This window comes from Neopsephotus bourkii, unplaced genomic scaffold (assembly GCF_033783945.1).
Source record: "Neopsephotus bourkii isolate Nb327-2 ecotype Australia unplaced genomic scaffold, CSIRO-AGI_Nbou_v1 NB_962, whole genome shotgun sequence".
In the NCBI taxonomy this organism is placed as follows: Eukaryota; Metazoa; Chordata; class Aves; order Psittaciformes; family Psittacidae; genus Neopsephotus; species Neopsephotus bourkii.
Genome location: NW_026901456.1, coordinates 2,453,901 through 2,468,965, shown reverse-complemented (window position 1 = coordinate 2,468,965; position 15,065 = coordinate 2,453,901). Strand labels below are relative to the sequence as shown.

The following is a 15,065-nucleotide window of genomic DNA, read 5'->3' as shown; positions in this document are numbered from 1 at the left end:
CAGGAGGACAACACTGGTTTTAGATAAGACAACGGCACCAGTGAGTCATTAGACTCCCTGAGACAGCACAGGCACCCTTAACAAAGAGCAGTGACTTCCTCAACCAGCCAGTTCAGTGTGCGACAGAGCACATACATGGCTCAGCCCAACATAAAGCATTAAACCCAAACAAGTAACAAAGCACATTTTTAAGAGAGCAATGATTTGAGTTGGCTTCAACCCATATATTCCTTGCTGGTGTCTGGGACACCCAGTGTGCTGACAGTGAGCATACAGAGACTGGTAATGGGGATCAGGTTTGTATTGTGATTCAACTGTATATTGCAGTTATATTATTCTTCTGTTGTGATTTCAGTAAATGTCTGCATCACGTTTTTAAACTAAACCCCCATACATTGGTGTTTCTTGGCCTTCACTTAACAAGTGTCTCGGTCTTGCTTAAATGCTATGTGTACGTGCTAAAATGTTGCACAGGCTGAAAGAGAGCATGGACAATATAATGAGTAATTTGATAGTAAATTTGGTAATAAATAAAATTTGATAATAAGTAGATTTAATATAAAACTCTGTTTGTATGGAGTAACCAAAAGAACCTGGGCAGACAGTATTTGACTCTGACATCCATTGGCCATGTTTATTCTGTATAAATGTTAGCTGTAATTTTTGTGTCTTCATAGTCCGTATTGCAGTTGAAGTTTTGTGACAACCCAGTGTAGAACATAATGCTCACACATATGGATTTCAAAACAACATGCCAAGTACTATCAGAAGCATCAAGATGTATGAATGAGGAGAGCTATACAAATTATAGTAAATCTCTGAATAGACATGCTAATTATGAACCTACTTTAAAAAATAATTAATTTAATGTATTCCTAAACTCAAACACACAGAAGCCCATAGACCCCAGTGCAGCACTTTTTCTCCTTAGGAACACTGAGGATGAAACTGAGTCTTCAGCTACTCCTCAGAGCTGAGCATCAAAACCACCTTAAGACTCCACTCAGGTTTATGTCTTGGCCTTAACCTTAGCAACATTTGAAACAAACGAACAAAGCAACATTGTTACCTATGAGAAAGTGATATAATGATAAAGTTCCTACACACATATCTACACCAGAAACAGTAAGAACATAAAAGCAGCTACACAAGGTCAGACCAAGAGTCCATATAATATGCTGTCTCCAACAGCGACAATAAGCAGATACCAGGGGAGAAGAGTGCACAAACATACGTTGCTCTTCTCCTGATACTCTTTCAATAAATATCCTCCCACTACTTGGAGCTAGGAAACTTCCTAATCTAGATGGGGCTGTACACTGGAATTCTGTAGAGTTACTTCTTGAAGCACTTGTCCATGCTCTCTTTTAGCCTGTGTAACATTTTAGCACCTATACATATAATTTCAGCAAGACCAAGCCATAGAATCATAGAATAGCTAGGGTTGGAAAGGACCTTAAGATCATCAAGTTCCAACCCCCCTGCCATGGGCAGGGACACCTCACACTAAACCATGTCACCCAAGGCTCTGTTCAACCTGGCTTTTAACACTGCCAGGGATGGAGCATTCACAGCCTCCCTGGGCAGCCCATTCCAGTGCCTCACTACCCTAACAGGAAAGAATTTCCTCCTTACATCCAATCTAAACTTCCCCTCTTTAAGTTTGAACCCATTACCCCTTGTCCTATCACTACAGTCCCTAATGAAGAGTCCCTCCCCAGCATCCCGATAGCCCCCCTTCAGATACTGGAAGGCTGCTAGGAGGTCTCCACGCAGCCTTCTCTTCTCCAGGCTGAACAGCCCCAACTTTCTTAGCCTGTCTTCATAGGGGAGGTGCTCCAGACCCCTGATCATTCTCATGGCCCTCCTCTGGACTTGTTCCAACAGTTCCATGTCCTTTTTATATTGAGGACACCAGAACTGTACACAATACTCCAGGTGAGGTCTCATGAGAGCAGAAAAAAGGGGCAGGATCACCTCCTTGGACCTGCTGGTCACGCTGCTTTTGATGCAGCCCAGGATACAGTTGGCTTTCTGGGCTGCAAGTGCACACTGCTGGCTCATCTGTTAAGTGAAGACCCACCTCTTGCTTGTTTGGGTCTTGGCCCCCCCCAGCTTCATTTGATGGCCCATAGAAAACATGTTGAACAGTCTCTGACTTCCTCTTGCAAGTCATGATCCTGCAGGACCTCCGCAACATCACCACAAGACATCCTTGCCCATTGCTCATGCCAGAGCCATTCCCACTTTTGATCCTCACAAAAGAGGCTCAGAGATAACTCTGGGCCCCCCAATGATTTACTTTAATTATCAAATGATAAATTGATTGCCCTTGTCACAGTGGTGCTGAAAGGACATTTGTGGTGTGGGCCATAAGAGTGGAGCTGGAACTGGGTAGGCCAAGTCACAGCAATGACATTGATTGTTCAAGGACAACCAATACAGGTAAGCAGATAAATCCAGTGACTCTGCTTTCTGAAGAAACTGCAGGATTCTTCAGTCTCTATTCATCTATACTGTAAAGATTTTATATCAGAAATACAGGATCATCTCAGAAGGTCTTGCTTGTTCTGAATTGTGATTCTTCATCTGAGAAAGGATGGATAGCGAAGTACAGCCAGATCACTTTCCATAGATTATTCCACTTCCTGTTATCATTACTAATCACTGAGTTTTACATGCATACAAAAGAAGAAAAGGTGCAAAGAAACAGCCAGTGTCCTACACCCTTTTCAGAAACCATAGTGAATTCTGATATTATTACAGCCTCTCAGTAAAACTGTGGGAATGCTGGTTTCATTGATGCCATTGCATAAATCCTGAAACTTTCTCAGCGCCTTCCAGCAATCACCTGAAGCATAAACAGAAAATGATGGCCAAAAAACTACCCCAGTCTGTTAACACCCTTTTTAGATAGCAGTATTCCTTTCAGCAGACAAATGTGCTAGGAGTCCAGCTGCTGTTCTGTGAGTAAGGTGCACAGGTATTTTCTTCAGCACTCAGCATGGCAGCATGAACACAGATTGCTGGTGACAGGCAGAACCTAATCCAAATAGCAGTGTGGTCCAGATCTTGCCAGAAGTAGTTTAACCAGCTAGGAAGTTAAAGCCAGAGCAAAATGCTAGACCAAGTCTTTACATCTATTTTCACCACAGGGAAGAGTGGAGTTGCCCGATTCAGCTTCTAACCATAGAAGTTTTGCTAAATAGAGGAGCCAGTAGAAGAGCCGTAGGATAAATAGGTAAAACAAATAGTAAAAATCCATGATGAAAAGACAGGTTTTGATCAGATCTGAAGGATCTCAACTATTAATCCTTGAAGTAATTAAGTGTAGCGAGTTTCCTACAGCATTAGCATCAGAGAAAAAGAAAGTGATGACAATCTCTGAAAAGAGCTATGGAAAGAGGTAGGGAGCTGCAGTTCAGTAATTCTGCTGCCTGTAGAGACCAGATTGGTTGAGATTATAACAATGGGAAGAACTAGAAGATGATGAGAAGGGGCAATATGACCAGAGAAGGGGAGTTTAAAAACCTGTCGGAGTTCCTCAAATGGGTAGCCAAACATGGGGCTGTGAGTGAACCATATCTGGTTTTCCAAAACGGGCTTGTGTGACACTACCTGAACAAAGGTCTTTGTAAGAAAGAGGTCCTCTTATGGATTAATATCAGGTTAAGAGATAGGAAATAAAAAGCAAGAATAAATTATTAGCCTTCATCATAAAGGAAGTTATCACATGGGTCCCATTAAAAATGAGAGAGGAGCCACTTCTGTGATCAACATGTTCATAAACTATCTGGAAAAGAAAGTGAACCATATGATAAGGATTGCTGATGATAACAATTCAGCACAGTAAAAAGATGAAATAGACTATAAAGGGTTGCAGAAGGAGACCGAGCAGCTGGATTGTGAAATAGGTAGATTAAATTCAATGTTGTTAGAGCACCGTGATGCATATGGGGAAAAACAGCCTTAATTAACTATACACACCAATGAGCTCTAAACTAGCTGTGTATCACTAAGAAAAAAAAATCCAGACTGATACTGAACAGGTTTTTGGAAATAGGTCTGTGCTCAGTGGTGGCCAAACAATATGCACAAGGTTAGAAAAGAACAGGAGCAGATAATAAAACAGAAAGCATTCTTTATCAATATATAAATACACATCTTAAACAAGGCATGCAGTTCTGATCCCAATATCTGAAAATGGATAGACAGGAGAATTTAGGAGGTAGACAGAGACAAAAAATGTGAACACAAATGGAAGGAGTCAGCTGCATCCCAGCTTTACCAACACATAAATAAATTTACCCAAACTCTGCCCAATTGTTATATGCTTACTCCTGAGGTGAATTTGCCAATATTGTTTTCAGGAGATGGAGTTGTAAATACCTTACCTGCTATGATTGCTGTGGGCTGGAAATCACATCCTCCTGTTTCCATGTCTGTCTGCAACTTGAATACCAGCAAGTGAAACCATGAACAATGGAATTTTAGATATAAAATAACTTAAAGTCTTTTGCAGCAGGATGCCAATAAATGTGCAAACAACTGTTTTTCCCCCTTCATGATTCCTCTCCTTGTGCTTCTGCATTCATTTTCCCCCATCTTTACACAAAAGGCACATATTAAGTTCTTTCAGAAAACTGAGCTAATTTGAATTTTATTTACCTAATGAAAGCATTTGAAGGCTGTACGCAGTGTGTTCGAAACAAACGAGATCAGTAGGCAGTTTCCAAAAAGATCGTAGAAAATTCTTACAAAGAAAAAAATGTAACTGTTTTCAAAGCCCAGAAATTTATCCCTTTTCTTCCACCATCCTGAAGAATATTTCTGAAACATACTAAGTACGGACGACAGTATAGTATATTCACATAACTCATATAGCAGCACTTTTCAATGTCCCTTAATAAAGGCAACAGCCTCAGACAAGATCACAAAATACAGACCAGTCAGAAAAGGGTTTTAATAATATACAAATGAAGATATTATGTTTCAATAAGGAATGTAAATTTTATTACTTTTTTTTTTTTTAAAGGATGTAATCTAGCATGAAACTTTGATGTTTTGGCTAAAATATTCCGCACAGTATATATAGGAAAGTTAAAATATGAGTTCAAAAAGCTGCATTGTTGTTCTTAGCTCTTAAAAATATTGCAAGTCTTAAGATGAAAATTTTGAAACAGATCACTTGGCACACTACCTTACAAGGGGGAATACTTCAAATTAAAACTTTAATTAGTACAGCATTTAGTAACCTTATTAAGTTAACTTTTGTGGCTACAGTCCTGGAAATCATAATCTTAATGTATCTGAGACATCCCAAATTGTACAAATAAAAAATGGAAAGAACCCAATTTATTACACTAAAGACCAGGGGAAGATTTATTTTAATGCTTTACACATGAGCTTTAAATAATATTTAGTTGGTTAGTAAAATTTATTACCCAAGTAGTTATTTACATTAGCACATTCCTGGATATAATCACTCTCCAGGTTTCTGCCCCCCTTTTTTCAGGTTTTTATTATTTTCAGCTGAAACGATTTATGGTTCCAAAAAGATGTGAACATCAATTATTGACTTTTAAAACTCATTTTCAGATACATGATTGTGACAATCACATTAGCCTCATCTCATTCTAGTTACTAATTTTCCTTCTTCCCGAATCTTTGGAATCAATAGGCTAAAATGTACAAAAGAAGTGGGACATATTTATTTTTTTGGACTCATAGGAATAGTCTATAATTATCCAAGTGACTATGACCTTTTTTCTAAACCAGCCACATTTACTAAGCTTTAATGCATTTCGTGACAGTGCATAATGTAGAGCAGTACGTTGCTGCTGGAGTATAAACTGTGGGTCACATAAAGATGTAGGGCTTCTAGATTAACTGGGGCATGGGTATAAAAAAAAAAGGAAAAAGTCAAAGAAGGATCTAGCTGAGATGAGTTCTATATACAAGACAATAGCTGGTTTTATGCTGAGAGCACAAAACTGCAGGGGGAATAACATTGTTGACTGAAGGACATCAAATCAGGGTTCAGGGAAGCTTTGCACTAATCCTGTGTTGTAAAGACAGCTTAAAAATTTGGTACTTTGATGAGTTCTGAGATTTGACTTAAACCTCTTTAACTTGGCTTGCTGATATTTAATCTTTTAACTGTGCATTCTTAATCAAACCTCAAAGCAGATCTTTAATCTTGTATGTATAAAATGGATGATTAGAGGACCCTGACCTGTCTCTGGTAGACAGCTGTTTGCTTCCCCTTCTCTTTCTCACAGTAACGGCTAGTGAGAGTCATTTCAAACCTGTAGGAAGGTCTTAGGAGAAAGGGAAAGTACAGAAATATCCTCTGACAGAGAAAAATAGGAACCTTTTCTTCTCTTCAGTGAAGAACTAAAATCCATCAGAGCCTCTGCATGTTATTATTTTAAAACACTGTGAACATGATGATAAAATAATTCTGTTTTGGCCTCATTGAAGAGGGAGAGGTATATTCAGGTTTCTTTTTCCCCTAGAACACCTGAGACTTCTACAGACTTCAGTGGCTGCTCAGATTTAATAGTACACAATATGCAAGACATGGGCGAGTCAATGAAATGGTTTGTACCAAGCTAGGAACTGTCTTTACTGAAAAAAATAAAGCTTTGAGGATAATTTTGCCAAACATGTCTGGGATTACTGCACATTCTTTGTGGTAGGGACAGCTTTTTTTTAATGATAAAAGCATACAGCAGCTCCTTTAAGATGGTTAGATGTTCTTATGTACCAAGAAACTCCTTTTTAGTATTTGAAGGAGAACATGGTGGCATATTACCTCATCTGCAGGGATCTCATGGTGGGGCCTTATGGGAGATAACAGAGGACTTTGAACCAGTGCTTCAGCAGCCATGCAGGGCATCACATGGTCCAGTAACATCTCCTTTCCTCTTCCCAGATGTTTCTAGCCGTCTGGATCACTCATGCAACCTCCAATGTCAAAGTGTTTGAAGAGGGAAAGACCCTAGACCCATCTCCTTGGGGCACTGGATTGGGGGCTTCCCAAGCTACTTAGGCTGCTCTTCTCTGTGACCAATCTAGTAATTAATCTCACTTTAACACAGGAAGATAGCCCTTCTCCAGGGTTTTGTGTCAGACTTGGCACAAGGAGAAGGATCGTTATGGTATGGGTGATTTAATTAGTCCAAAAGCAAATGTATAGCAGGCATTGCTAATTGCAAGAGAGATCAGGAATAAAAGCAAAAGTCACCTCTCTTATTTTGTTAACTTCATCTATTCCCCCTACGTTGAGTTCCCTGTCTTGTATAGAAATCTCCGTGTCTGAATTGCCTGGCAAAACAGTTGTTGATTTTCAGTGCATGTAGCTGAGCTGATGTCAATGTCACAAAAATCTTAATCAGCTGCATTACGAGAAGAACAATCTTGATTTCACAACTCACTTTCAATTCCTTGCACAGTCCAGCATAGTCCTAGAAACACTTAATTTTACATCATTGTTAGTGATGGTTATCCTGGTTTATCTGTTCCCAAATTATTCAAATTACTTAAACAGAGTCAAAGTTTATGGAAAAGTAATTTCCTGAAGTTCAGTGAGAGTTCTGAACTATTTTCAATGTAGTTTGATTCCAGTGAGCTAGAATTACACTTTTCTTATTCTGGATTGTTTCCTTAAAGAGCACATACAGCTGGATAGAATAGCAAAAATTATCTGCGGTTTTATTTAGAAGAGACTGGAAAGGTCAAAAGGAAAAGACATTTTCTATATAGACCAACAAATAAATAGAGGAAAAAATTAATCAGCGAATAAAAAGTACATTTCCTGTATGGCTTCTACATCATGATTTTTATGCAGAGCATTTGTAAGCATAAATATAATTCACAGAGAACAAGGCAGTAAGATGAGATCTTCCTCCCTCCCTTGAGGAAGGTAGCTCAGGATTAAGAAACTTCTTAGAAACAACCCTGACCAGCATACGTAGGATCTTTCTCCACACCTTCCCTAGCAAAAGCATATACAGCTCCACCTAATAATCTCCATATATAGTGAAAGGCCTATTGATGTCATCAAATTGTAAGGTTTTTGTTTCTGGTTTTGGTTGTTGGGGTTTTTTTGGGTTTTATTTCTCTTTTTCAGTGGCTTCTGTCATCTGTCACAGCTCTTGTTCTTTGAAAAGAACAAGAAAAACTGGTATGAATAACAAGGAAGATCTTTAAACCTCATGTTCAATGTTGGAATGGAAAAAGAATTCAGCAAAGCAGAAGTTGGTCGTTAAGCTTTTTTGGAAGTTTCAATTGCTATTTGACTGTGTGAGAAATGAAGAAGTTGAAGTGTTCTGTAAATATTCGGAAGTGTTCCCACATCCTTCTTATGATTTCTGGAAGCACTATCAGTGAACTCAGTAATTCATCATGTGACCAGGCAGTCCCAAATAGGATCAAACAACAGCTTGTGTTAAAAATTTTATATTTATTAGCTGTTTGGATGCCATTATTGTTGTTTTGCTTTTTTTCTTAATTCAGATAAAAATTACAACTTGTCATGCCAAATTTTTAGTAACTTTTCTCAGCATTGTTATTTTCACACAAAACTCAATATTTTTAAAAAAACCAACCCAAAACAGTGGCTGCACATACACAAATAGATGCAAACACATGCAGTTTCTGCAGCATGCTCAAGCAAAACAGACCAAACATCTGCAACTTGATAGAGACAAGAGGGTGCCAGTTCTCCAAGAAACCAGCCTAACACCAGTCACCCCCTTCTTGTCTCCTCAGTCAGAGGATTTGGCAGGGGTCTTTCACCTTCAGCTTCCGAAACAAGACGTTTTCTTGAATTCAAGTTTTACTATTACAAACACGTTCAATAGTGCGTGGCTCTTCCTGGCTGTGGCTGTCATCTACATATTTATATTACCACTGTCTCTGTTGGGAATCTTACTTTATTAAGTAGGTTTTTTCACAAAGACAAGGAAAGAAAGAGTGAGAAAACATATATATGTTCTATTCCCTTTAAACTAAATAATTCTTTGAATTAGGCTTTCAGCAATATTTACCGTTAGATTGAAGGATTGGACTCATATAATTCAAATGAATATGTGAACTTTCCTTCTCTATATCTGTTTCTTATCTGAAAGCCTACATTTAAATAGATCAACCTATAGTAATAGCTTCTTTATAATTTTGTTTCTTCCTCTAGATATGATGCTGTGCACAGCCAAGAGGGAGGTGGAGGAGAAAATCAAGGACTGAATAATGGGATTGCTTCCTGTGGTCTTGCTATGCTCAAATTCAGGCAAGTATCTTGCAGATAGGGGTAGTGAGGGTCAAACTTAGAGTTTCAACACAGCTTCTATGCCCAGCTGACAAACTTTAAGCTATACTGGATACACAAACACTGTTGGGACACAAGGGCAGCCTCAAGTGCTGAATTAGCCAGTTTATAGGCTTAGTTTACAACTACATACAATTGGGCTAATATTTACTGGTTCTGCAACAGTTGTTAAAATCCATTTGCTAACATTTGAAATGTATACCACTAGTAACATTATCCTGCTATCCAGAATTTTTAAGTGCTCAAGTCAATGTAAATTTGTTTGAAGAATACCAAATATGAGATATATCAAATATCAGAATATGAGAAATATGAAAACAGGAGACTTAATCTGCTGTTCACATCAGGTTTTATTCCACTGTCTAACACCCTCATAGTATTTGATGCCCACAGTTACTATAATGAATAAAGCTTTAACTAAACAAAATATCTGATTTTTCAGATTTTCTTTTGGTCTTTCTAACTGTGCCAAGAAGGCTCCTGAACAATCTCAAGATGACTAGAAGCTCAGCAGGCTCCTGATCCACTTATCTCATCCAACTAACAGATGTCTATGGGCTGAGTGGATGTGCCCATCAATTCCACTCATCCTGATTCTGAAATAGGGTGTACTAACTTGTCTGACTTGTAGATGTACCTTTTGATTAAAGCACTGCAGAAGGCACCACCCAGTAGCTGCTGAGGCCTGCTTCCAAGCTCTCTATCTGGATAGGCAAGAAGTTTGGTTTCAAAGCTAGCCTAAAAATAGCTTTAAAAATACAACACTAAAGCTGTCCATGTCAGATTATACAACACAAGAAGAACCACTTCCTTTTAGCAGTTTGTAGGTTCCCCTAATTTCAACCTTATTTCCTGATTCATTTTTCCTGAATTAAGAATTCCAGTTTCCCCTCACAAACTTGTTTTGATTCTTATGATTTATTTACTGACAACAATATGGTTTCCTGTATATTTTTTGAAACAGTATGATAATTCCCAAAACTGCTGGTTAGCTACTGGCTTTATTTTAATACATAAAGGGTGCTTTGTTGTCCAGAGCTTTAAAATGTCTTCTTTTAATCTGAAGTTCTCATTTCCCAAATTAATCTGATTCCTGGAATGAGAAGTCTTCTGAGAGAAACCACCAGAGAGCCGTTACACTGTACTACCTACATCCACTTTCAAACTGCTCTGAGTGAAGCTGGAGAACTACCAAAGTTTTCCATACCGTCATTTAAAGTTACCTTTCCCAATTTTGCTAGGTTGACTGGTGGTTTTCCATTGCAATGTCTAAAGAGTGCTTTGATGTCCAGTGCTATAACAACTCTTCTTTTAACCAAGTATATTATACTTCAAGTGTAATAGTAAGTGCCATCAAGTTTATAAGACACGACATGAGACTAACAGATACGACATACAGGAGAATCACATCCATGAAATGATACTGAACACATATCTTTAGGTAACCAAATCACTCTACCGAAATCATTGATGGCAGTAGCAAAATTAATCACAATCACAAGTATTTTACCTTGGAGTTTACTAGGCCTCTAGTCAGATAGTCATATTTTCTGTGCAGCAATCAAAGTACTTACTGCAGTTACTGTTCCTGCAGTGAGCCCCATTCTTCTGAGTTTCTTCATCGCTGGAAGAACACAGAATTTGAAAGCATATCCACTGAGCTTTTCAAGCTTGTCTTTGTTCATTCAGCATATGTGAACAAAAGGATCCTAGCCACTTAGCTTCAATTTGTGTTAATATTCATTTTGCAGTTTTGTTACAAAGCCTTCTTATAACCTAGATTTCTGTGTCCCCCTGTCAGATCCACTAACATTACAGCCATGTTACACTACTTTGCCATGAGACAATGTAAGCCTCAGAGGAGAACTGAAGAAACTGACTTGATGATTTCCATGATTTCCATCCTTCTCCAGAAGAGAACTGAAATCAACTCATCACATGCAGATGAGAGGTGACAAGAACTCCATGCAATTACAGAGCAGATATGGCCTTAACATGCAGAGGGATTTCAAAGTAGTCCATGAATTTTGGCCACAGTGATGACTGAAGGCTTCCCTGCTTCATATTATCTGCGATGGAGACAATGGCTGGGGGTGCCAAAGCTGTAGCTCTTAAGCTGCACATGCAATTTTCCCTGCCACAGTAGTTTATCCATTTGGATCCCTCACTGCTCAGTGCTAAGACTGAAGACAGCAGGAATAACAGAACATAAGACAAAAGAGCATTTACTTTGATGACCACCATTTAGCAAAAAATAAGGATGTACCATACTTTGTTAAATATACAGTTTAGGGTTACAGTTATAAAAACCTAAAATTATTAAACCACATTTTTAAAAACTGTGTGGGAGAAGTCATGTCTAATATTATATCACTTTTTCATGTGTTTTACTTCATATCTGAATATCACCACATAGGTTTTAAAGGGGATAAAAATAGCAGAAGTGTATCAGCAAAAGCACAAGACTTAAGTCTTGTGCATTTTTTTTTGATTTATAAAAAAAAAATCATAAATCACATTCCAGTGAACAGTGAGCAGAGTACAGTCCAGGATCCTACTAATTCATAGGCTTGACTGGGGGTGCCACAGGCATGAGTCCTAAGGCACACAGTGTTCTTTATGACTAGTGGCAAATTGGGAAGAAGAGAAAGGCAAAAAGGACATTACAAAACCCGGAAGCTTGTGTTTCCTTATTTTTTTGTTTATTCTTTCCCTCATTAGTTAGCTAACAATATTGAAGGAGTTCTGTGATCTAGCTGACTTCTGTCAATATTGCGTCAGGATGTTGCAGTGCAGAGAAATATCAAACTTATTCATCAGCTTTGCTCAGTCTGACTTGAGATCTAAAGGGAAAATTAAAGCCACAATTACTTATGAATAATCTGACTTCTAAAGTAGCTTTGCAAGCATTCGTGAGTGCATCAGCTGGAGCCACTAGGTCTCCAGCTGCTGCAACTTCTCTCTAAATTAGACAGACATCAATTTGACAGATGGATCACTCAGTGGATACAGAACTGACTGGATGGTGGCACGCAAAGAGTTGTGGTCAATGGCTCAGTGTCCGGCTGGAGACCTGTAGCGAGTGGTGTCCCTCAGGGATCGGTGTTGGGACCGGTCTTGTTCAACATCTTTGTCAGTGACATGGACAGTGGGATTGAGTGTGCCCTCAGCAGGTTTGCTGATGACACCAAGCTGTGTGGTTCGGTTGATGTGGAGACAGTGCTCTCACAGGAGAACGGATAATTGGTACATAAACTCTGAATAATCCTGAAAGATAGAGCAAGGCCATGAGAGGCCGAGGAAGCTTAAGCAAGCAAGATAAGAAGAAGGTGGAATTCACTGAGTTATGAGAACTGTTGACTGTTAGCAAGCTTTCGAGGTCAAGTTCTCACACCTGTGCTTAACCAATTATATGTTACTCACTAAGGGTCTTCAAGACACGTATGCAATCATAATATTCCAAATCACTGTAAGTGCACGTAAGAAATAGTGTATAAGGAGTTAAGGATTTGTAATAAATGGCTTTTGTATGAAAATATTGATCTCTGACTGGGTCCATACATTTTCTGCAGCAGGTTGATACGCTGGAGGGAAGGAATGCCATCCAGAGGGACCTTGACATGCTTGTGAGGTGGGCTGATGCCAACATCATGAAGTTTAACCATGACAAGTGCAAGGTCCTACACCTGGGTCGGAGCAATCCCATGCACAGCTACAGGCTGGGCAGAGAAGAGATTCAGAGCAGCCCTGCAGAGAAGGACTTGGGGGTGTTGGTCGATGAGGAAATGAACATAAACCGACTTCAGTGTGTGCTCGCAGCCCAGAAAGCCAACTGTATCCTGGGCTGCATCAAAAGGAGCATGACCAGCAGGTGGAAGGAGGTGAACGTGCCCCTCTGCTGTCCTCTTGAGAGACCTCACTTGGAGTATTGTGTGCAGTTCTGGTGTCCTCAACATAAAAAGGGCATGGAACTGTTGGAACAAGTCCAGAGGAGGGCCACGAGGATGCTCAGGGGACTGGAGCACCTCCCATATGAAGACAGGCTGAGAAAGTTGGGGCTGTTCAGCCTGGAGAAGAGAAGGCTGCGTGGAGACCTCCTAGCAGCCTTCCAGTATCTGAAGGGGGCCTATAGGGATGCTGGGGAGGGACTCTTCATTAGGGACTGTAGTGATAGGACAAGGGGTAACGGGTTCAAACTTAAACAGGGGAAGTTTAGATTGGCTATAAGGAGGAAGCTCTTTATTGTGAGGGTGGTGAGGCACTGGAATGGGCTGCAGCCCCAAAAGAAGTCCACCTTTGTCCTGCTGGTGGCTGGGCTCAGCCCTTGCGGAGGCGAGGACACAAAGGGCTGCCTTCGCAGAGTAAGGAGGTAGTGGGTGCAGAGGCAGGTGCGGGGCTGGGTCTGTGCCCTGGCCCCGCAGGCAGGGAGCACGGCCGCTCACCCCTGTTGTGCTCTCTGCTCTGGCAGGTCCTGAAGCCCTTACCGCCCCGCAAGGCGCTGAAGCGCAGGAAGCAGAGGATCCTCCAGCTGCAGGAGCCAGCCTGTCAGAGCTGGTGGGTGCTGCTGGACAAGGAGCCCCCGGCCTCCCGCCAGCTCCTGCTGGGGAAGTGCCCGGGTCCCCAGTGCCCCACGGCTCTGCCTGGGCAGCGAGAGGGGACCGGGGTGCCCGGACCCCTGTCCCACAGCTGCGCTGCGCTGGTCCGGGCAGCACCAATGCACTTTTCTGCTTGGCTTTTGCCTTAGGCTTTTCCAACTCATGCGCGACCTGGAGGAGGAGGCCGCCAGCAGGACCCAACTGGGGCTGCAGGGGGAGCCAACGGAGGTGGACGTGGAGGAGGAGGAGGATGATGCCATGGATTTGGACTGAGCTGTGGTAAGGCAGCACGTGCCCCCATCCACTGCTGGCAGCCAGGGGGGGTCGGCTGCTGCCACGCTGGGGCTGGGGCTGTGTGTGACGGCCCCGCTGCAGGGACACGGTGCCCGGTGGCCTCATCCTGGCGGCACAAGCGCCACCACCGCGCTGCCCTGCGCTGCCTTTGGGACACGCGAGCCGAGTCTGATCGCGTAGAGCCCGGCTCCCAGCCCCAGCCAGGGCTGCGCCCCGCGGCAGAGTCCCGCTCTCCCCAGCATGTGGCAACCACAATGACCATCAGGAGCCTCACTGAAATGACCTTGTGCTGCTTCTTTCCAGGGCTCGTGGAGAGGGAAGGTTTCTGGAGTTTGAAGGTTTGTTTAGAAGAGTTCCTGTTTTTGTTGAAGATTGTTCGGTTTTCCATAGGAGTTATAGTTTTAGATAGAATAGGTGTAGTTTTAAGAATAAGAGTTGTACTTTTAGGTAGTGCAGGTGTAGTTTTAGGTAGAAGAGCTGTATTTTTGATGAGAACAGTTGTTCTTCGTTGTTTATTTTTTTTGTTTTGTAAATACATTTCTTGACGTTTTACTGGCCCAGTCTCTCTTTGTATTCACTGCGATCACACGTGGCTGTGGCAGACAAGCGGTTTCCACTTGCTCTGAGCTTGCAGAGCTGGAGGGGCCGTGGGGCTGGCGCTGGGTGCTGGGGCACCCCAACTGTCCTCATGTGGGCTCCCTGCCCTGGCAGAGCAGCTCTTTCAGGCTCTCTGCAGCTCTGGGCAGGGATGGGCTCGGGCTCGGCCCCAAAGCTCTGGGCACTCACTCTGACCCCTCGGTGCCTGCGGGGCACCTGGTCTGGTGCTGCCAGCGGGCACAGCCTGT

The 15,065-nt window shown here is 41.5% G+C and overlaps 1 protein-coding gene across 1 annotated transcript; it reads left to right on the top strand.

Moving 5' to 3' along the window:
- The first annotated feature begins 285 nt into the window (after positions 1–285).
- Positions 286–14,538, top strand: LOC133215340 (uncharacterized). Its single transcript, XM_061359351.1, has 4 exons — positions 286–296; positions 2,342–2,445; positions 13,609–13,692; positions 13,800–14,538. Exons 1-4 carry the CDS (start codon positions 286–288, stop codon positions 14,207–14,209), a joined length of 609 nt encoding a protein of 202 aa, XP_061215335.1. The 3' UTR covers positions 14,210–14,538.
- The last annotated feature ends 527 nt before the right edge of the window (positions 14,539–15,065 follow it).

Bases quoted from the DNA above. Each gene is read 5' to 3' on its own strand.
- LOC133215340 (XM_061359351.1), top strand. The intron at 2,446-13,608 runs GTAAGCAGATAA...AATGGGCTGCAG, and splicing joins TTCAAGGACAACCAATACAG to CCCCAAAAGAAGTCCACCTT. The intron at 13,693-13,799 runs GTAAGGAGGTAG...CTGCTCTGGCAG, and splicing joins CAAAGGGCTGCCTTCGCAGA to GTCCTGAAGCCCTTACCGCC.